Here is a 24,206-nt window from a genome sequence, read left to right on the forward strand (position 1 = left end):
AAATTATGATAGAGTAGCATGGAATGTTGCTACTCCTTGGGTTTTGGGCAGGTACTAGGGGCCTGGATTGGCCACCATGAGAACGGGTTATTAGGTTTGACAGCCATTGGTCTGACCCAGTAAGGCTATTCCTATGTTCTTAAACCCTTAGCACCGTCCTGCTCCCTCCCCCACCAGTACATATACTGTGCTTGAGACATAAAGATCAATACACTTTTACCATCATCAGTACAATAACCAGAGGTAAATTTCTGGGTTAGCCCATGCTTTCCCTCTCCCTATTTCCACCCCTATCCCTAGCATTAAAAACCACAATGGACTTAGGATATAAGTGGTATATAAATAAATAAAAAAATTTCCCCTTTCCCATTTTTCATCTATGATTTACATGCTTAGATCCTTAAGGGTATTCCCATATTGAGGGTAATTCTACATGGTAAGAACCAGATTCAATAAATGGCGCTCATAATTGGGCACTACCCAACCAGCCAGTTTTCAGGATACCTACAATGAATATGTATGAGATAAATGTGCAAGCGCTGCCTCCATTGTATGCAAATCTCTCTTGCATATTTATTGTGAATATACTGGAAGCCTGAAAAGCTGGATGTAACCAGAAAAATGGATGGAGAACCCTTGGGAGAGAGGCCTGAATATGATGCTCCTTCCCACTTTCACCTAAAATGGCTCCGGCCTCTTTGAAATTACCTTATTGCTCTGTAGGATAGGTCTGTAGATTTCTGTGTTGGTAGCTCTTCCCAAAACTGAGCACTGAACCCTCAAATAGAATGAAAATGTTTTATTATCAAACCGCTATGACTTCATCTAGTTATGCAATGCATGCATCTACTGCAGTTTGAACCTTGTGGCCAATATCACTGAATAACTAACAAAGAACCATAGAGTGTGATTCCCTGGAATCTGGGATAAATTTGCTCTTAAGCTGACCTCTGATATTGCTGTTGAACAATATCTGTGACTCCATTTTGGATGCTGTAGTGGTGCTGTCAAGGCTGCCTCCACAGTGTTCCCATACCCAGCCAATTTTAATTTAAGCAGCCAGATAGGTCACTGGATATTCAGCTAGCCCAAATAGTAACACATTTGATCAAATAAAAGTGTTTGGGGTTTTCTCATAAAGCAGCAATTAGTATGTCAAAACATTTGTGGCTTTAATAGTGGAAGAGACTAAGGGCCTGTTTTACAAAGCCACACTAGCGGCTGCTGTTCCGTAACGGCTCCGAAGCCCATAGCGATTTAAAGGGCTTCGGAGCTGTTGCCGCGTGGCAGCCGCTAGTGCAGCTTTATAAAACAGGCCCTAAATAAGACCAAATAAGAGAGAGAGTTGGGAAGGCCATATTTATATTATTAGGTTCTTTATGGAGCTTAAATTCTAAAGGTGCAGTCCTTCCTCTACCAGGAAATACATCCAGCTAGTGCTACAGAGTTGACTAGCACCATACCTCTGAGTTCGGCACATTATTGTCATCATTGAGAAGATCACACCAACAGCCAGCCCCATGTCCACATTTAGGATGATCACAGCGAGCCAAGTGACTACCCATACTGCCTAGAGACAGATGGGAAAAGGAATAGAAAATGATGAATACAAGTCATGGCACTAAGAGAAGAGGCCTTCCTTCAATTAAGATCATTCTAAAAACACAGTACTGTTTTCCTGGTTCATGTGATTACTCAGTGTCTTCAAGGTCTTGCTTGCTCAGTACATGGTTAAAATTTAGCCAGGTGTACTGTGAAGCTCAGAATGAACCTTGCAGGGCCTAACATTACTAGACAATGGCTACTAGCAAGAGATGACAGAACTTTAATCTTGGTTTCCCAGGTCTTGCATTTTGGGGTTCCTTTGAACTTGGGGTTAAGCTTGGCACAGTGCTATTCAATAAACCTACCACATGTTTTGGGTGGCAGTAATGTTATGCTCCCAGCTGCCTTATCCTAGTTGTGACAGGGCTTCAGGATATGCTTTATATAATTCAGTAATGTCATATAACTTTATTGCTGTAGCTACTTCATGCCAGGATATGTGAGCTAAGCATTATGGACACTGTAGTCTTACATATGCCGCAGCCACTCCTGCTTGCCTGTAAAAACTTCTCTGCCAGTGGTCTTTCTCCTAAGACCACCTCCCTTTCTTCTCTCAGCTAAACTTGAATCCTTTATCTCACTTCTTGCTTCCTGGTCATTTCTATATCTTTTTGCCCTGACAAGGTCAGCAAGGTGTGGCCTTTCTTCTGCTGCCTGGTGTTAAGCTCTGTTCCTATTGGGCTCTCTCTTGCACCCCGTTCCCTTGGGTGCTGCTCTCTGTCTCTTTTTCAGGGTCACACTCCTGCCTCTGTCTACATCAGTCACATGGCTGAATCCCCTTTGATTATGGATGGATTATGCTACCAAGTTGACCACTGACTCATGGCAACATACACAGTGATGAATTCATCCTGTGATGTTTCATGCTAGAATACAGGAGTGGTTTGCCATTGCTTTCTCCCATGTAGTGTGTGGCTCCACTACATTGCTGCTGCCCAATGTAGGGCCCCTCAGCTGACAGCACCTGGTATATCCAGGTGGTCTTCCATCTGGGTACTGGCCAAGCCTTACCCTGTTTGGTTAGACCAGGCTTACTCAGGGCAGCCAGGCCATAGGCCCTTTGGCTATAAGACTATCTATTCACTGTGCATAACATCTGACCACACAAGGATAATTCTGCATTTATAACCTTGCATCAGGAATTCCTCACTGTTCTGCTTTCTTTATCTCTGCTCTCCAGACCTTTGCCTATTTTTCTATATCATATTGTAATCAAGAAACCTGTGCCAAGGGGGGCGTGGCTTTGGAGCGGAACTAAATGGCTGGGTAGTGGAGTTGCTCTGTGAAGACAAGCTATTTGACAGAGATCATAGCCAGAAAAAATTCAAATTTCACTCTGAAAAGTGAGGTAGAGGTGGATAATGGCTTCGGGAAAGCAAAACAAAAATTTGGCGGCGGGGAGCAGCTCAGGAAGCGGGAAGCGATCGAAACTTGATACGGCTTCACCGATGTCAGTTCCGTTGCCGCCGGAGGATGTAGAAAATAAAGACATAATGAAGGAAATACAGGCGGTAAAGGAAATAGTATTGGAATGCGCTAAAAATATAAAAGAAGTAAAAGAAGAGGTGGTATGTTTATCAAATAAACTGCAAGCAATGGAATTGAAAGTGGATCAAATTGAGAAAAGAGTGGAAAAGTGTGAGGAGGAAAGTATAAAGCACATGGAACACAGTAAGGAAATTGAAGCACTGAAAAGGGAGCTGGAAGATTTGTCCAATAGGGAACGAAGGAGCAATTTAAGGGTGCTTGGGGTCCCGGAGGGAATTGAAAAGTCGGATCCGATTGGATTTTTGATTAATTTTTTGCCCAAGGTGCTCCCGATGCAAAACAAGTTTCCATTGGAAATAGAACGTGCACACAGGGTCCCAACGAGATTATCAAACAGCCAAAAAGGACCACGTCCACTGATCTTTAAGCTACTTAGATATCAACAGGTAGCTGAAATAATTAAATTAGCTAAAGATAATAAAAACTTAAAGTGTCAGGATTCAAAGATTTACATAGTGCCTGACTTTGCCAGAGCAACGGCACAAAAGAGAAAGCAGCTATTAGACCTGAGACCACAGCTGAGAAGTCTGGGAGCTAGATATGGGCTCATATACCCGGCAACTATGCGGGTCACTTATAAAAATAAAACTTTGAATTTTGATACTGCAGATAAACTTAAGGAGTTTTTGGAGCAGTGTGAATCACCAATGGCTACTTAATAGAGACTTGGATGGAAGTATTTGTGTTCTTGGTTGAAATGTTTATTTTTGTTTGGAAATTTCTATGTTAAAGGAAGAAAAAAGAAAAAAAAAGAGTTAATAGGATTCTGAAGGCATGGCTGCAGTTGGATTTCAAATACATTCCACATTCTATCTTGTCATGAGGCAAATGGAATGTAGCCTGCAAGAGCATAAGAGATGCAATATTACAGACCTTTTAAAGGACAGAGGTTAATAAGATGGATTGTACTAACTTGCTGTTTGGACAGAGAGACTGAGAAACGATAGAGGATTGTGCAAAACAGATTGAAGGAAATAAGTTCTAAATAGTATTGAGAAGATATAAACTACAAGCAAGAGGACATTAAATAGAATGGATCTGCAAGCAAGATGAGAGTTAGACTGTGACTTTGTAAGCCTTACAATTTTCATTTGCATAAAAGGGGAAGTCAGCTGTGATATATGGAATAAGACATTGTAATGGAAATTCTCTAAATGCAGCAGAGGATTTTTTGAAGATGGTTCTGGTATATAGTTGGCCTGACCTTAAAATAAAAATGACAGAGCTACGATGGTCAAAAAAAAAAAAAAAAAAAAAAAAGGAACAGGGTTTGTATATGTAGAATGTGAAGGATCTATGATTGGCACCACAAGTTTGAAATTGTGGTCATTGTAAATCTTTATGCAAAACAATTGGAAAGGAGATTTAAGGTGGATCAAAAGATGAGACTGAGAATGTATAAACAGTAGTGTGAGAGGATAGAATTTGATATGGATCTGCAAGCAAGAGGAGATTTGAAATGAGACTTTATGAGACATATAGCATCTTATTACAAGAAAAGGAAATTTGTTGTTATGTATGGACTATAGTTTTAAAATTGCAAATCTATTAATGCAACAAGAGTCATAATATTGTTGTTTGGGATAAAAATTGGTCTGAACTTAATATAAATAATGGTGGATATACGAGGAGATTAAAAAAAAAATAAAAAAAATAAATTAATTAGAAGTTTTGGTAAAAGCGAAGGATGTAGGAAAGTTTGGATGTTATAATATAAAGCATATGATATAAGAGAATGTTGTAAATGGAGTGGAAATTAAAAGGGTAGCAAATATGCTAGTGTGGAAATGGGTATGGAATGTTAGGAGGGTTATGTTAAAGGGATAAAAATTGTTGTTTTGGGGAATTTATTGACTTTTTGAATAGGAAAAGTTAGGAAAAAAGATTTCCATTATATATTTAATAATATTTAAAAGTGATATTTAACTTGAGGGAATGTGATGTAATCTGACATGAAAGATGGATGTGGTTTGGATGAATGTAATTTTAAAATTTGGTGTGATTATTTATGTATTTCAATAATATCTTAATGGAAATGAGTGAGTAGAGAAGGGAGGGTTCATGAGAGATGGGGGAAAGGAAAGGAAAAAAAAAAAAAAAGAGGTAATCCTTGATAAAGAAGTCTTGTGTGATAAAATGATATTCATTTTAATATGATAATGATCTGGCTAATGGTTTTAAAATTATAAATATAGCTTGTGGGGAGTTTATCTATTGCCTAGTCAAGGTGTGCGTTTCAAAGTTGGCAAGTAATTTAAGGGAGGGATGGGAGGGGGAGGGGATTAAGAATATGGGAAGGGGTATAGGGGAGGGGATGGGTTCTAATAATAATTTTAAAAAGGGGAAAAGAGGTTATAATATTGATGTGAAGAATATTATTGATTATTGTTTTGATTTGATATAAATGTTAATGGTCTCAACCACCCGATAAAAAGGAAAAAAGTATTGCTATATTTAAAAAAACAAAATGCGGATGTCTATTTCATACAGGAGACTCACCTTAATGGAGATGAATCAAAAAAGCTAATTGGTAATTGGGTGAGAGATTGCTTTTTTGCACCGGCGGTGGGGAAAAAAGCTGGGGTAGCAATTTTAATAAATAAAAAATGTTCAGCAGGATTTAATATGGTGAAAGCAGATAAATTAGGAAGATGGGTGCATGTGAACATGAGTATGGGCAATAATACTATGGCGCTATTTAATGTGTACGTACCTAATTCGAATCAAATTGAATATTTTAAAACTCTACAACCAATAATTTTACCACTGGCTGCTAATAATTTGATAGTAGCAGGAGATTTTAATGCTGTTGTGGACCCTTTATTGGATAAAAAACCTAGTAAAATTTTAAAATCTTTAGGGTTGGATAATTTTATAAATTCTTGCAATTTAAAAGATATATGGAGAATTCTTCATTTTAATGATCGAGATTTTTCGTTTTATTCACATGTTCATAAATCTTTTTCTAGAATTGATTATATTCTTGTTTCTGATGGGCTAATACAAGATGTTACACAAGCCTCTATAGAACCAATAATTTTATCAGATCATGGAGGAGTGTGGATTTCTTTAAATTTTAATGACCCGGATAATGGTAGGCCTGTATGGAGATTTAATAATGCATTGCTTGCATATCCAAAATTTTGTGAAGAATTTCAATTAAAAATGGATGAATATTTTCAAAATAATATTACAGAGGAAATATCTACAGAAATAATATGGGATGCTTTTAAAGCAACGATGAGAGGGCAAATTATATCATTTTCAGCTTATTCTAAAAAACAATTAAATAAGCAATTTACGGAACTGGAACACGAAATAAAAGATTTAGAATTAAAATTGATTAATAAGTGGGAGAATTCTACGTTGCAAACTTTATTAAAAGCAAAATATAAATATAATGAGATTTCTTCTAATTTGGCTAAAAAAAATATTATGTGTCAGCAAGCTTTGTATTATGGTAGTTCAAATAAGGCGGGAAGATTATTGGCTAATTATCTTAAAGTGAAAAAAAGAAAGATGAAATTGAATGCAATAAAAGATGAAAAAGGTGAAACTCATTTTCAGATTGGTCCTATTTTAAAACAGTTTTTAAATTATTATAAAAACCTGTATTCTTCTGAGTCTTATTTAAATAAAGAAAAAGATGGTATAGTGTTTTTAAATAATATTGAAGGTCCGAAGATTCCTGATCATATAAAGAGAAGTTTGGAAAATCCAATATCTTTACAAGAATTACAAACAGCATTGAAATCTCTTAGAGTAGGGACCGCTCCAGGTGGTGATGGTTTTACGGTAGAGTTTTATAAAGCATTTCAAAATACTCTTTTACCTCATTTATTAAATTTATATCAGAATCAACTAAAGAAAGGTTGTATATCAGGCACTATGGCAGAATCATTAACTATTGTTTTGCCGAAGCCAAATAAAGATCCCATGTTGGTTTCAAATTACAGGCCTATTTCATTGATAAATGTAGATGGTAAATTATTAGCCAAACTTTTGGCTACACGTTTGGCAAAAGCTCTTCCTCACATAGTTGGTATGCATCAAACAGGGTTTGTTGCTCAGAGACACTCTTCTAATAACACCAGATTGGCATTGCAAATGTTATATTTAACAAAAGAAATTGGAGATCCGGCTTTTTCTGTGTCTCTAGATGCAGAGAAAGCTTTTGATCGTGTGGAATGGACATTTATGTATCAGGCCATGGAGTGGTTTGGTATTGGTTCGGGATTTATACAAATGATTAAAACTCTGTATAGCTCTCCTGTTGCTAGATTATATATCAATAATAATTTTTCTGATTGTTTTAAATTGCAAAGGGGAGTTAGACAGGGATGTCCTTTGTCTCCTTTACTTTTTGATATAGTGCTTGAACCCTTATTATTAGCTATTCAACAAGAGGAGGAGATACAGGGTATACCGCATAAAGATAAAGAATATAAAGTTTCTGCATATGCGGATGATATATTACTTCATTTGAGGAATCCGGAAACAACCATTCCAAATTTATTGGTTTTGATTGAAAGATTTGGAAAGTTTTCAGGATATAAAATAAATTGGACTAAATCAGAAGTTCTTCCTTTAAATGTGCATTGCACAAAAGGATTATTTGACTCATTACCTTTTATTTGGAAAGAAGAAGGAATAAAATACTTAGGTATATGGATAAAAAACACGCTTGATGAGACAATTATAATGAATGAAAAAAGTTTATTGCAAAAAGTAACAGAGTTATGTGAGCAATGGAATCCTTTACAATTATCTTGGTGGGGAAGAGTTCAAACTGTCAAAATGATGATATTGCCTGTGGTTTGTTATCAAATGGGAATGATACCAGTTTTTTTTCAGGGGTCTTTTTACAAAAAGTTAAATAATATTCTTAGTAAATTTATTTGGCTGGGTAAAGCTGTAAGAATTGCTCTAGTGACTTTACAAAAACCAATTGAGGAGGGAGGGGTAAATTTTCCAAATTTTTATAGGTTTCATCAATCCTATATATTGCGCCAAGGTATGTATTGGGTCCTCCCAGAACTCATGGAGAAGCTTCCAGATTGGTTATGGTTGGAGTGGCAGCTCATGTCTCCTATCAGGCTTCGTCATCTGCTTAGCATTAAAATGCCTAGAATAAGGAAAACCAATAGGATATTAATGGACACATGGACAACATTAAAGTATGTAAACAACTTAACTCCTATTACTATTCAAAAATCTACTTGTCAAAATATATGGCTGAACTCCAAGATACAAATAGGCGGTTTTATGATTGTCTGGAAGGATTGGATTGAAGCAGGAATACGTACTTTAGATGATGTTATTAATGATGGTAAGCTGCTGGAGTTTTCACAATTGCAACATAAATTTGGACTTAATAAAAAACAAAGTTATAAGTGGTTGCAATTGAAGCAGGCTATTCAGGCAGGGTTCCCTGAATGGAAGTCTTTAAATACTCATTTTACTCTAGAATTCTTATGCTTCCAGGCAGATTTTATGGGTCACCAGGCCGCACAGTGGTATAAAACATTATCTGGATATTTAAATAAAAAACCAAGGACTGTACTTAGAGATATTTGGAGCATTGAGATTAAGCATCAAATTAATGCATCTCAATGGCCACGTATTTGGTCTTGGAGGATAAGATGTACAATGTCTGCGTCTATGAGGCAAACATGGTTTTTCCTGTTGCATAGAGCACTCTGGACCCCTGTTCGCTTACAAAAATTGGATTGCTCTAAGTCTAATAGATGTTGGCATTGTCATCTTGAGGCTGGAACTCTAGATCATTTATTATTTTATTGTCCTTTTATTAATAATTTTTGGAAATTGATCTGGGGTCAAATAAATTGTATGTTAGAGAATCCTGTGGCCCTATCATATGACACAGTTTTGTTTGGAATGTCTATGAGGGCCAAAAGTCAAATTTCATCAAATAATAACAAACTGTTAATGATTTTAACAGGAGTTGCCATCCAACATATAACACATAACTGGAAAGACTATAGAGGATTGAATTATTGTTTCTGGTGGAGTTCGGTTTGTCAGGTGTATGAAATGGAAAAAACATTGGCAATCAAGAGAGGTTATTATAAGAAATTTAAAGAGGTGTGGAGACCATTAATTGAGTATTATAATAAATAAATAATTATATTTATCCCCATTAAATATATGTAGGGGGGAGGAGGGATGGGTGGGTTTTATGACATTATGAGGGGTAATATATGGAAAGGGAGGGAGGGGAGATAGTTTATGGTATAAAATGAATGTAGAGTTTCAAGTGAAGAATGTATAGTATGACTTGAATTATTGTACACTTGTTTGCATAATGTAAAAACGAATAAAGATATTTTAAAAAAAAAGAAACCTGTGCCAAGAGACTGCCAGGTTCTGAGAACCCTACTAATTGTGAGTACAATTGCTATATTCTTTCAATAAAGCATAATTCAGAAGATCATAAGGGTTTCCTATGTGTGTGTTAGCATGTTAACGGTTTAACTTCCTGATAAAGCACAACTTTACATCTGAAATATAGCTGTACAAGATCAGTAAAAACTAGAAAGGACCAAAAATTAGGACGTCTTTCAGTGATAATGGAATAGGAAGAAACATCCAAGGCACAAAAAGGACATTTTCATCTAGATCTATTTCAATCATGTCCAGGGTACAAAAAAGTGCCCTGATTGAGCAGCTGACCACTGGAGGGATGAAGGCACAGACCCTCCATCTCACAGTGATTACTGAACCCCTCCCGTCCCACTAAGAAGTGAAAGTGACAGTGGATACCAAGCTCTATGACTGTGTCAGGTATTATGGGTGTTACTAACAGAGAAGCAAGAAAGTGTAAGGGGTAGCCTAGCAGTCAGTGGAGTGGACTTTGAACAACAGGACCCAGGTGTAACTCTCACTTTAACTCTTATTTCTGTACAAATATTTCAGCCTTCCTATAAAGTACCTGCAATCATGATGGCTATTGTAGTGGTGCTTCGTTAGGTATGAGGGGTGTTCAATAATTTATCTACCTGAGTATGAAAGAAAGTAGCAAGTGTGTTGAAACAAGTCTGTGCATGATGTGATATGTCTCAAGGTTACTCATGCACAGTTGTGGCTCAGTTCGAGTCTAACATTCCAAGAGACAGAATATCAGGTGAGTCCTCGTTTGAATCAAGAAAGAAACTACTAGATTTGAAACATTGTTCAGTGATAACATTTCTCAAAAAAGAATGGGAAAAGCCAAAGGCGATCCATGAATGCATGACTACAATTTATGGTCTGTCAGCCTCATCATCCTACAAAGTAAAATTTTGGAACAAGCAGTTTAAGTGGGAGTAGAGAGTCCACTGAAGTAGACCTCACACTGGACGGGCATCTCAACAGGTACAGTTTGGAAAATAATTCATGAAAAGTTGGGCATGTCAAAAATTAGTGCATGATGAGTTCCAAGAATGCTGACACTGTGTCAGAAGGCCACAAGGCTCCAGTGCTGTCAGGAGAACTTGGAGATGCTCTATGAAGACCAAGTGAATATTTTTACTCGTTTGATGCCTGGAGATGAGACTTGGATCTATCACAGAGATCCCGAGTCCAAAATGAAGTAAATGCAGTGGAAGCACAAATCATCCCTCACCCCCAAAAAAGTTCAAGACAGAAAAATCTGCAGGCAAAGTCATGGCAAATGTCTTCTGGGAAGATGAAGGACTTTTGCTTCTGGAGTTCATGCCACACAAGACAACCATAACCGGGGAGATTTATGTCAACACAATGATCACTTTGCGGGAGTCAATCAAGGAGAAAAGACGAGGAAAACTCACAGCAGGTGTACTGCTTCATCATGACAATGTACCAGTGCACATGTCACGACAATCACAGGCTGCCATTTGAGAATATGGGTTTTAGCCTCTTAACCATTCACCCTACAGTCCTAACCTGGCTCCCTCGGATTATTTCCTGTTCCGAATTTTGAAGAAATCTCTCTATGGACAACGATTTTCAAGTGATGAAGAATAAGATGTCAAGGAAGCTGTGACATCCTGGTTTGAAGGTCAAACTGAAAAATTCTTTTCAAAGGGATTAAAGTCATTGCAGGAAAAGTGGATGAAATGTATGGAGCTATTGGGACTATATTGAAAAATAAAACAAACATTTTTTTGAAAACTCTTCTTTTCTACTGAAGTAGATAAATTATTGAACATCCCATATAGAAACAGATTTTGTAATTGCCTCAAAGGAACAAATCTTCCAGGTTAAAGGATCATTATTCCTTAATATTCCTTTCATTCAAGTCTGTTCACTTTAAGTGAATTATAGAGCAATAATTCATGTTTGGAATGATCTCCCTATATCAATCAAAAATATTTATTGTTATTCAGTATTCTATAAACATTTAAAAACTTTGGTTTTAAAGAGTTAGAGAATCCGGGCCCACTTGCATATTCTGGTAACTTTCATTTGTATTCTTTACAGGAAAGTTGGAAAACTTTTTCTTTACAGAATTAGCCCCTTTTAGGTGTCTTTTGAGGGTCTAAACTGTAGACGCTGTTATAGGATTGATCCCAAAGTGCTGTTCCTTCCCTTCTGCCTTCCCTATATCTTCTGATGGCTTAGTAGGGCCATCTTCCAATTGTGAGCTATTTGAACCAGGTCTCTTCGAAAGCAACAGTATCTAGATCTGCCACAATCATTAAGGCTCCTCTATAAAGCCCATGGCAAACATATGCAACTTTACTCACAAAGTCTGTTTTGCTGACCCTCCACAGCTCAGGTAGATCCTGGAACTGCAGAAACATTTGTCTGAGGCTCACCACGTTAATACATGCCAGCACGGCCTGAGGAGGAAAAGCAGAGCTAATTAGCATTAGGCTTAAAGGAACACTGATTTGATGTTGTTTGCATCAATAAAAATTGTTTAAACCTAAAAGGAACACTGATATTAAGCAGAGAGAGAAAAATGACCCTCTATGAATTCATCCTGGTCACCAATTGGACAACAAATATATACCAAGAGTTGGAGCTCAGCCTCATTTTCTACCCATTCAGTGACATACTGTACCTAGCATTTTTTGACACCCGGGGCCAGTGGTGTAGCAAGGGTGAGAGGCGCCCGGGGCGGTAGTGCTCCTCCCTCACCCCCACCCCCACACGTTCCTTCCCCGCCCCCTCCTGCTGCGTGCGCCACTTCCCTTCCCTGTACCTCTGTAACGTTCCTAACATCAAAGCTGCTGTCATGCCAGCATCATCTCTTCCTCTGATGTCACTTCCTAGGTGTGGGTCCAGGACACTGGCGAGACAGCAGGGTAGGAGCTGCTGCTTGCAACAGGAACATTACAGAGGTATGGCAGAAGGGAAGCGGTGTGCATGCGTGGCGGAGGGGTGGGTGGGGGGAGAGGAGGACGGGTGCCTGCACCCTCAACAAGACAGTGCCCGGGGTGGTCTCTGAATTAATCAAAAATGAATTAAAATTAGTCCAATAAAAGGAACACCTTATTTCCATTTTCTACAGGCAGTCCCCGGATTAAGAATGAGTTACATTTTTAAAGCTGCTCTTAAGTCTGATTTGTATGTACAACAATATACTCAAAAAAGCTAGGAAAAACTTCTATGGTGACAAGATCTCCAGATCAAACAACCAGAATAGTATGCTGTTCAATATCTGGCACTCCTTAACTCCTAACAACAACCCTTCTATACTTCCCTCCTCCCCATCAGCCGATCTACTAGCAAACTTCTTCAATGGAAAGGTCACCTCCTTAAGAAGCTCCTTCCCTCCCGCAGTCTCCTACAACTCTCTGGTGTCCGCCACCCCCAATCCTACTCTAAATGTCTCCACCCCTGTCCCAGTCAACAGATCCTGGACTGCCTTTGAGCAAGTATCTGAATCGCAGGTCCTCAAGCTCTGCCTGAAACTGAAATCCTGTAACTGCACCTTGGACCCATTCCCATCCTATCTATTTGAGAAAATACCCGCACAGGCCATCTCATCCCTCACCAAACTCATAAATTCTGCCCTATTATCGGGCCTCTTCTCCCCAGAAATGGGACACATTGCATTGACCCCCCTACTGAAAAAAGCTGACCTAGATCCCTCCATTCCATCCAATTATCGCCCAATAGCAAACATTCCTCTCCTAACCAAACTGCTTGAGTCCATCGTCTCCTCCCAACTCTCATCCTACCTGGAAAGATTCTCTATTCTCCTACTCTATCAATACGGCTTCAGACCCAACTTCAGTACTGAATCCCTCCTGGCCTCCCTAATCTCGAAGATTCAACAACTTCATTCTCACAAAAAATTCGCCGTTCTCCTTCAATTCGACCTCTCTGCAGCCTTTGACGTTGTCCATCATGACATTCTAATCTTCCAACTCTCCGAGATAGGCATTAGCTCCACAGTCCTTGACTGGTTCTCGAACTTCTTACGTTCTCGCTCTTACACCGTTACCAAGAATGGCACCTCATCCTCCCCATGGAAACCGACATGTGGAGTCCCACAAGGTTCCCCCCTATCCCCTATCCTCTTCAACATTTATATGTCCTCCCTGAATCTCCTCCACCTATCCCCCCTAGAAATACTTTACACTTACGCCGACGATATCCTGGTCCTCCTCGAGACCGACGCGAACCTCACCAATCTCGCAGCAAACATCTCCTCATGCATAACCAACCTTCAATCCTGGGCTCTCACTGTACAAATGAAACTGAATGAGTCCAAAACCAACTTTGGCTCAGCCCTAAACTTGACCAACTACCCACCTCCATCCCATTGTCCACAGGCTCCTCTCTACAGTTGGAGTTCTCTAGCAAAGTTCTGGGCATCACCATAGACTCTTCACTATCCTTCAACGACCACCTCAACTCCCTGATAAAAAAATGCTTTTGCAGCCTTCACATGCTGAGGAAAGTGAGGTCCTGCTTCCACCAAAAACACTTTGCCGTCCTCGTACAATCCATCATCCTCTCCAGATTGGATTATTGCAATTCCATTTACCTAAGCTTAACAAAGAAAAGCCTCCATAGACTCCAACTAATCCAGAACACCGCGGCTAAGCTTATCTTCTCAAAAAGTAAATTTGACCATGTCTCACCGCTCCTGTCCAAGCTCCACTGGCTTCCTGTTATCTCCAGGGTCCACTTTAAATGTGCCTGCCTAACCTTCAAGATCCTCCACAGCATCCTTCCTCCTCTTATTCCTCTATCCTGGAATTCTTCGAATCCAATTTCCACTAGATCCACGCAAAAACTAAAATTATTCTACCCCTCCTTAAAAGGCATCTCCCTCGTTGGTAAACTTGGGTCCTCCCTCCCCTTCAGAATCGCTCAGCTCTGGAATAGTCTCTCTTCCCCTCTCCGCAACTTGAGCTCCCTTCTACTATTCCGTAAGCATCTGAAGACCTGGCTCTTCTCCAAAATGTAACCCCGTCCCCTCCCTGGTACTCTTACACCTAACTTCTCTTCTTACTACTTATATAATTCCATTGGAGTTCCGTTCTTTCCCAAACCATGTAAACCGTGTCGAGCTCCACTTGTGGAGATGATGCGGTATATAAACCCAAGATTTAGTTTAGTTTAGTTTAGTGTAACTCAGAACTTGTAAATTTTAAGATTTTTGCTGGTTACCTCTGCTCCCAGCTGACAAAAGGGCCAACTGTCCCTACCAGTGTTTCCTCTAAGGTTCTTAATGTGGCCATGCATCATTCCTGAATCTGCTGCAGGAGACGTGTAGGAGTCTATACCACTGGAAATACTGCTCAGTGAAATCAAATGAAGCCACAATCGTGTTCTTAAGTACAAGTCATACTTAAGTCGGGCATCTGTAATTCGGGGACTGCCTGTATTTATAAACATTTATCAACACAGCTGCAATACTACTTTATCCTAAAGCAAAAAACCCACAAAATTTCCACCTTTGTCATCTCTGGTTTCTGCTTTCCTCATTTTCTCGTCCTTCTGTCCACTGTCTGCCCTCTTTCTGCCCCTTCCAGAAACTGTCTGTCTCCCCCTTCCATCTCTCCCTCCACCCCCATTGGTCTGGCATCCATCTTCTTTCCTCCCCTCCCCCAATGGTCTGGCATCTTTCTCCTCTCCTTCTCCCCCTCCCCATGGTGTGGCATTTCACTCTCTTCTCTCCCTTCCCTTTCCTTCCATCACCTTCCTTATTAATTTATTTTCTGCATCTGTCTAGATTACCATATTTTTGCTCCATAAGACGCACTTTTTCCACCCCCAAAAAGGGAGTGGAAATGTAAGTGCGTCTTATGAAGCAAAGATACAAATTTGTTAAGTCCGCTGCCACCACTGCATCTTTTTAATCCCTCGCAGCATATTTTAAACCCCCCGCCGCCACATATTTTTAACACCCCTGCTGCATTTTTTTTAAAACCCCACCACTGCTGCATCTTTAAAACCCACCTGCCCGCCTGCTTGCTGCCGTCGTACCTGGTGGTCCAGAAAATTTCCTGGCCAGCGACGCCACAGGCCAGAAGTGCAGAGATCAGGAGCAAGCCCTCCGTGCTCCTGCCTGGGCCAGCGCCGATCTCCGAATGGCTGTAGTCAGCTCTTGTGGGACTTGCAAGAACTGACTGCAGCCTTTCGGAGATCGGTGCAAGCCCATGCGGGAGTGCAGAGGACTTACTACTGATCTCTGCGCTTCTGGCCTGTGCACCTGCTGGCTGGGAAAGATGAGAGCCGTCTAAGGAGGGAGGAATTTAAAAAGGTACCGAGGGGTATGGTTAAAGGTACGGGGGATGATTAAAAAAGGTACTGGGGGGTACATGGGAGGATGATTTAAGGTACTGGGGGAGCACATGGTTATATAGGAGTATGATTTAAGGTACTGGGGGGCATGTGAGGGATGATTTAATGTACTGGGGGCATGTGGGGGCATGGGGGGATGATTTAAGGTATATGGGTATGATTTAAAGTACTGAGGGGCACATGGGGGTATAAGGGTATGATTTAAGGTACTGGAGGCACGTGGTTATATGGGGGATGATTTAAGGTACGGGGGGGTATGTGGGGGTATTGGGGATGATTTAAGGTACTGTGGGGGGGGCCTGCCTGCCTGCCACTAGGCCTGCCTGCCTGTCACTATGCCACTAGGCCTGCCTTCCTGCCTGTCACTAGGCCTGCCTGCAACTAGGCCTGCCTGCTCTGTGCCCTGACCTGGCCTACCACTAGACCACCAGAGGGGGGACAGGGTACAGAGTCTGGCAGGGAAAGGGGTCAGGATGCAGAGCCTGGCAGGGAGAATTTGGTTCAGATTGGTTTTTTTCTTGTTTTCCTCCTCTAAATCTAGGGTACGTCTTATGGTCGGGTGCGTCTTATGGAGCAAAAAATACAGAAAATTTTCTTACTATCCAGTCCTTAATTTCCCTCTTTTCACTGTATCTACCTATAGCTTGCTACCTCTTTACCTCACCCCTCCAATGTTTCACTAACTCTGTCCTCTTCCCATCATCCAGGATGTGTCCTTTTTTATCCCCTCCTTCCATCTTGTGCCCTCTTTCTCTACTCCTTCCATCCAGCATCTTCTCGTCTCTCTGTCCTCTCCACTTCCATCCAGTGTTTTCCTCCTCTACACTTCCATTCAGTGTCTGCTCCTCTCTTTCTCTCCTCACCACATCCTTCCTTTGTTTGCTCCTCTCTCTCTCTCCCCATCCCATTTCCATCCAGCATCTGCTCCCCCTCCCATCTCCATTAACTTCCAATGTTTGCATCCTTCTCTCTCTCTCCATCCACCCTACTTCCATCAGCATCTGCTCCTTCTCTCTCCCTTCACTCCACTTCCATCAGCATCTGCCCCTCTCTCTTCCTCCAAAGCAATTCCATCCAGTATCCTTCCCCTTTCTTTCTCCCTCTTCCTGCACCCCATTTTCATTAGCTTCTGCTCTCTCTCTCTCTCCCTCCACCCCACTTCCCTATCCCTTCACTACCCTTCCATACCACTTTCCTGTTCCCTTTTCTTTCCCTCCACCCCAATGCCATCCAGTATCCTGCCCCCTCACCTCCCCACCGCTGCTGTATGCTTCTTGAACCAGCAGCATCAGCTCTAAACTTAAATGTAGACATCGCGGGACCTTCCTGCACCTCCCTACAGCTGCCGGCTATGCTCCGGAACATGAAAGTGATGTTGGAGTAGGTGGACCGGCAGCCAAAGGGAGGTGCGGAAAGGTCCCACAATGACTGAATTTAAATTTTATTGCCACTGCTGCTGGTTTGGGAAAGCAGCATTGGCAGAAGGGCAATAGGGCAGTAGGGCAGAAGGTCTCAGACCCGGTGTGCCAACTATGCACTCCCTTAGAACGTGCAGCCAGAGCAGACCGCCCCCGTCCCCGCTTGGTACACTATTGGCCCCATCCTCTGCAAGCCCAAAACCTAGTACACTTGCAGGCAAAATTCCCTTCAAATTTCACTTTGCTCGAAAAACAGTCCAGAACAGGATAGTACCCTGTTTCCCCGAAAATAAGACCTACCTCAAAATAAGCCCTAGCATGATTTTCGGGGTGAGTCCTAATATAAGACCTACCTTCAAAATAAGCCCTAGTTAAGATCTCTCCCTCCCATCCATTTTACTAATTTGGCTGAACTATTTATTTAAAAAATTTCTCATCCGCCTATTCCTAGGCGGCTTTACAAACAGTAACATACATAAAATAAAGCACACAAGACTTGTACAAACATCAAAGACTACAAATCATTCCATGTAAACAGTTCTTCACAATACATTAATCCTGAAACCAGCATTAAGTAGAAAACATCTTTCATTGGAATGCTTCTATAAAATTTGTTCCACAGCATTAGTCCTATGATGTATGTTTCAAAAAACAGAAGAAGCACTTAAATTTAGTGACTAATTTGGACTGTTGGTAGTTCAGCCAAATTAGAAAAACGAAAATGATATACACTTCTCCCTCTGAATTTGCGAGGATTAGGGGCAGAGCCGGCCCGCGAGTATGGAAAATTTGTGAATAACTTTTGGGGCTGACTCTGACCCACACCCCACCTTCCTCCTGCATCCTGGACCTTACCTGGTGGTCTAGCGGTGGCGAGCGGTAGGAGCGATCTTCCTACGCTCCTGCCCTGTGCAGAGCCGTCATAAAAACTGGCTGCCACGAGACGGGAATTCACGGCAACCATTTTTGATGGGGGCAGGAGCTTAGGAAGATCGCTCCTGCCCCGTGTCACCACTAGACCAGCAGGTAAGGACTTGGGAGGGCCGGGCAGCCTTTAAAATGTAGTAGGGAAAAATCACAAATAATCGAATTCGCGGGTATAAAACACACGAATTCGGAGGGAGAAGTGTAAAGAAGGACCGATGATAAATACACCGCCCCAGTAAAGGCTATGAAAGAGATTTGAGCAATGCCCCGGGTGTATGAGGTCCTTTAATTAAGTTAATATTGTACAAGTTTACTCTTTATTTATTTATTTAAAAGATTTATCAGCCGCTTTATGTTTTTTGCTTTCAAGATTTTTTTGAGTAACTTAAGATGTTCAACTTGATAGTGGGATTAGCTTCATATCGTACACTCTCAGTTAAGCCCAGAGTGGCTTGCAAGGAAAGACAGAAAAATGGAGACACATGAGGAAAGAAGATGGTTCAGGTCTCAAAACACAGCAGAGTGAAACAAAATGTATCTTTAACACAGTTAAGAGCCATGAATCCAAATGTAGAACAGATGGTCTGCCTATAAATGCATCCCAGGCCTTTCTGGATATCTCTCTGTCTTCAGAACCACAAAGCTATATAGCCTTCTTACCTTTGGGAGATAGTAGAAGAGTGGTCCGACCCAAATCAGTACCACGAGGACCACACAGCTAGTGAAGAAGCCAGAAAGCTACAGGAAAAGTGGACAGACTGGTAGTTATACAACAGACCGTAATCTCAAAAGAACATAGCAGGCTTCCTGCAGAGATCCAGCAAGAATTAAACACTAGCCACCAGATGGCCAATGCGCAACTTCCCTATCTGTGCATTTAAAAAAAAATTATGAAGAAAAAATACAGATAGTACTGGGCCATTTGAATTGTTGATATCTCCTTAAAAGTAGGTTGGGTAAGGGAGGAGTGAGGAGGGTCAAACATTTATCTAGATAATGGTAATATTTAGCTACTGTCTGGAAAAAATTATGGTTGATATCCCTCCTCCCTCCCCTACATGGGAGACTAGAAAGAGATATCAGGCTCTATGACAGCATCAGGAACCATGGACGTTTTGGTAACTAAAATCTCCTTTAAATGAACTTCTTAAGACAGTAGCGTAGCAAGTATGAGAGGCGCCCAGGGCAATGGTGCCCCTCCCCCACCCTCTTTTCCGCTCCCACCCCCATTCGCTCCTTCCCTGCCCCTTTCTGCTGCGCGCTCCTTCCCTTTCCCCGTACCTCTTTAACGTTCCTGGCACGAAATGCAATCCCAACCTGCTGCTCGAGCCAGCGTCGGCTCTTCCTCCGACGCCACTTCCTAGGCGTGGGCCCAGGAAGTGATGTCAGAGAAAGATCTGACCCTTGCGCCAGGAAGGGGAAGAGGCGCACATGCAGTAGTGGGGGGGGATAGAGAAGCGGACAGGTGCTGGTGCCCCCACCAAGACAGTGCCCGGGGCTAACTGCCCCACCCCCACCCCTTACTACGCCACTGCTCCATGAAGATTTGAGGAGTAAACTAATGATTAAAGCAATGGGCTGAGAAGCAGGGCACACAGATTCAAATCTCAGTTCAGCCACTTGTGATTTTTTTTTTTTAACCGTGAGTCCTCCAGGGACAGAAAAATTCCTACCGAACCTGATAATAGTAAAGTAGGGGCCCAATATTCGGACTGCAAAGGCAGCCTGGTTATCTCCCGTGGTTGGCGGCAAACTTGGAAATCAATGCAGGGCCATATCTGGCGACCAGCATTGGACTTCCAGGGTTTTTTTGGGGGGCTGCTAGAAACACAGCTAAATCAATATTCATCAGCTGGCCAGCTAAGATATAGTGGTCAAAGACAGATCTGCTATTTATGAGGCTCTATCTGGTCAGTCAATGAATATTGTTAACTTCTATACTGAAACTAATGGCTGGGGTGTCAATTCAAAGCAGTTTACATGAGCTTCTGGTGTTTCAATCCTCGAGCTTCTGTAATGGTGTTATAATACATTTGCAGTATGTATCTTTTACATTCAGTCTTTTTGATTGTGTATACAGAGTTTACATACTATATCTTCACCCAGATATATTATTTACATACTACATATTCACCTTATATATACACTTTGAGTATACTATATTCACCCTATATTTACCTTATTTTATGCTTTATACTGCCACTAACAGCTTTATATTGATATTAAACGCTATATTGCACAATATAGCTGGTAATCAGGCTAGTTGCTAAGCGCTAATATTCAGCAGCCATTTCACGCTGAATATTAGCGCTTAGCCAATTAAGTGGTATTCAGTCATCCAAGAGCTGTTTCTGCTGCTACTACTATGTATGATTTCTCTAGCGCTACCAGGCATATGCAGCGCTGTACACCAAACACAGAAGATACAGTCCCTGCTCGAAAGAACTTACCTTCTATTTATGACAGACAAACTGGACAAGAAGGCGCATCACTATGCAGTGCTCAGGTGGAGAATTACACAGGGAATGATAAGACAGATATGGGGGCTTAGCAGGTGGGCAAGAGTCTTCTTAGCTATTTCTGGGCAAGAATAAAAAAGCTCTACCCGGTACTGTGCTTGGGTTCCAACTGCCGAAATCTCTGTTAAATCCTACTCCAGCCCATCTACACCCTTCCAGCCATTGAAGTCCTCCCCAGCCCATCCTCTACCAAATGGTCATATACAGACATAGACCGTTCAAGTCTGCCCAGTACTGGCCTTAGTTCAATTTTTAAAATTATTTTCTGATTCTAGATCCTCTGTGTTCATCCCACGCTTCTTTGAACTCAGTCACAGTTTTACTCTCCACCACCTCTCTCGGGAGCTCATTCCAGGCATCCACCATCCTCTCCGCAAAGTAGAATTTCCTAACATTGCCTTTGAATCTACTACCCCTCAACCTCAAATTATGTCCTCTGGTTTTACCATTTTCCTTTCGCTGGAAAAGATTTTGTTCTACGTTAATACCCTTCAAGTATTTGAATGTCTGAATCATATCACCCCTGTCCCTCCTTTCCTCTAGAGCAGGGGTGTCCAATGTCGGTCCTCGAGGGCCGCAATCCAGTCGGGTTTTCAGGATTTCCCCAATGAATATGCATGAGATCTATTTACATGCACTGCTTTCAATGCATATTCATTGGGGAAATCCTGAAAACCTGACTGGATTGCGGCCCTCGAGGACCGACATTGGACACCCCTGCTCTAGAGTATACATATTCAGGGCTTCCAGTCTCTCCTCATACGTTTTCTGGCGCAAGCCTCCTATCATTTTCGTCGCCCTCCTCTGGACCACTTCAAGTCTTCTTATGTCCTTTGCCAGATACGGTCTCCAAAACTGAACACAAAACTCCAAGTGGGGCTTTACCAATGACCTGTACAAGGGCATCAACACCTTCTTCCTTCTACTGGCTACGCCTCTCTTTATACAGCCCAGCATCCTTCTGGCAGCAGCCACTGCCTTGTCACACTGTTTTTTCGCCTTTAGATCTTCGGACACTATCACCCCAAGGTCCCTCTCCCCATCCGTGCATATCAGCTTCTCTCCTCCCAGCATATACGGTTCCTTCCTATTATTAATCCCCAAATGCATTACTCTGCATTTCTTTGCATTGAATTTTAGTTGCCAGGCATTAGACCATTCCTCTAACTTTTGCAGATCCTTTTTCATATTTTCCACTCCCTCCTCGGTGTCTACTCTGTTACAAATCTTGGTATCATCTGCAAAAGGCACACTTTTCCTTCTAACCCTTCAGCAATGTCACTCACAAACATATTGAACAGGATTAGCCCCAGCACTGAACCCTGAGGGACTCCACTACTCACCTTTCCTTCCTCCGAGCGACTTCCATTAACCACCAACTTCTGGCTTCTGTCTGACAGCCAGTTTCTAACCCAATTCACCACTTTGGGTCCTAACTTCAGCCCTTCAAGTTTGTTCAACAGCTTCCTATGAGGAACTGTATCAAAGGCTTTGCTGAAATCTAAGTAAATTACATCTAGCATATGTCCTCAATCCACCCAATCAAAAAATTCAATCAGGTTCGTTTGGCACGATTTACCTTTTGTAAAGCCATGTTGCCTCAGATCCTGTAACCCATCAGATTCAAGGAAGTACACTATCCTTTCTTTCAGCAACACTTCCATTATTTTTCCAACAACTGAAGTGAAGCTCACCGGCCTGTAGTTTCCTGCTTCATCCCTGTGACCACTTTTATGAATAGGAACCACTTTCAGAGAGGAGCTTGACATTCTGAATCAAGTAATAATAATAATAATTTATTTTTTTGTATACCGCCCAATCAATACTTCTAGGCGGTTCACAATAAGAGAATTGTTACATTTCAGTGAAGATACAAAATCAGAAAATACAACAAAAAATTACCGTACAAATTTATCAAACAGGTAAGTTTTCATCGACTTTCTAAATACATAATAAGATTGTGAGTGAACAATCAAGGAGCACATCTAAGAATGCATTTTTCCAGCTTGAAAAGCCAGTGTCTTATCTAAAAAAACTTTTGAATCGGCAGGCTTTTGCCGCCCCAACTCATCACACTGATCTAGCCCCGAATCTCTCCTACCACCCCGAATCTCCTGCCCTTCCCCGCACTTCGAGCCCATGGTTTTAACCCGAGTTTCTTGTATTCTTACTTGACATGAGTAATTTTAATTGAGAAGATAAATATGTTGGTAATAAGCCAAAGAGTGCTTTAAAACAAATGCAATCAAATTTAAAGATAACTCTGGCTTCAAAAGGAAGCCAGTGAAGCTGAAAGTAGAAAGGACTTATATGATCAAACTTTCTCATGTTGAAAATCAAACGTAGTTTGTTCCAGGCATAGGGTACAGCAAAGTAGAAGGGATGGAGTCTGGAGTCTGGAGCTTACTGTAGAGGAGAAAGGTACAGATAAGAGAGACTTATCTGATGAGTGGAGTGCCAGGGAGATAGGGGGGGGGAGTGTGAGGAGAGTTGAGAAAGGAGAGATATTGAAGAGCCACTTTTAGGTCAGTAAGAGGTTCTTGAACTGTTTATAGAAACGGATAGGGAGCCAATGAAGTGACTTGAGGAGAGGGATAGTGTGGGCATAGCAATATTGGTGGAATATGAGGCATGCAGCAGAGTTCTGAAAAGATTGAAAGGGAGAGAGATATTCCTGGCCAATTAAATAGTGCTGAATATCGAGCAGAAAGTATTTTTCTGACACTGGAGGGCCCTCAGTTTAAAATAAAACCACAAATTGCTGAACTGAGATTTGAACCACTGTCCTAACTACCCCTCTGTTCTGCACAGATGTCTATGTAGCTACCTTATAACATGGACATTTCTATGCTGCCATGCAGATGTCCTTTGACAGGCAAGGGGCTTGTCATGTAAGGCAGTAGCCACAGGAGGGAGATCAGTGTCCATAAGTGTTATATGCCATTGATGCCACCAGGGGAAGCTCTGTAGCGCTGAGGCAAAGAGGGAGGCATCAGAAGAGGCACCCTGAGGGGTTTGCCAGGGGTGGGTCCCTGGGTGGAGCTACTCCAAAACCTTCTCCGCTCTGCATAAAAGCAGATGGACTTGAACAGAAGGAAAAGAGGGGACATGAATGGAACAGCCTGAGCTTACAGCCAGAGGAAGAAGGGAAGTCTCCCTGAAGTGGATGAAAATGTTCTTGCTGAACCACAGTTATGCATGCAACTAATTAGTCTTGTCAAGACTGGGACTATGGACAGATGATCCCATATAGCAATGCAGGGATGGAAGATGACTTGAAAAGTGAAGGTGAAGAGAGTTAATGTCATCCAGGGTGTTTAGGCAGATAATCAAACAGAAATCCCTATTCCGCTTATTAGATGGAGTGTAGAAGCCTGACAGAAGGTCAAGAGGGCTAATTTGCATATGGCAATGAAGCTACGTGGACTATTCTTATAAAGCC

At 41.5% G+C, this 24,206-nt stretch overlaps 1 protein-coding gene across 1 annotated transcript in view; it reads right to left on the minus strand.

The window, feature by feature from the left end:
* Window positions 1–24,206, minus strand: part of SLC26A10 (solute carrier family 26 member 10) — a 131,308-nt gene that overhangs the window by 33,786 nt on the left and 73,316 nt on the right. Inside the window, exons 9-12 of the mRNA XM_033938135.1 lie at window positions 18,906–18,983; window positions 11,880–11,975; window positions 1,464–1,570; window positions 709–778 (exon numbers count right to left, since the gene is read on the minus strand). Of these exons, the coding sequence (XP_033794026.1) occupies window positions 709–778; window positions 1,464–1,570; window positions 11,880–11,975; window positions 18,906–18,983 (351 nt within the window). The remainder of the gene's footprint in view (window positions 1–708; window positions 779–1,463; window positions 1,571–11,879; window positions 11,976–18,905; window positions 18,984–24,206) is intronic.

Source organism: Geotrypetes seraphini, chromosome 3 (genome assembly GCF_902459505.1).
Source record: "Geotrypetes seraphini chromosome 3, aGeoSer1.1, whole genome shotgun sequence".
In the NCBI taxonomy this organism is placed as follows: domain Eukaryota; kingdom Metazoa; phylum Chordata; class Amphibia; order Gymnophiona; family Dermophiidae; genus Geotrypetes; species Geotrypetes seraphini.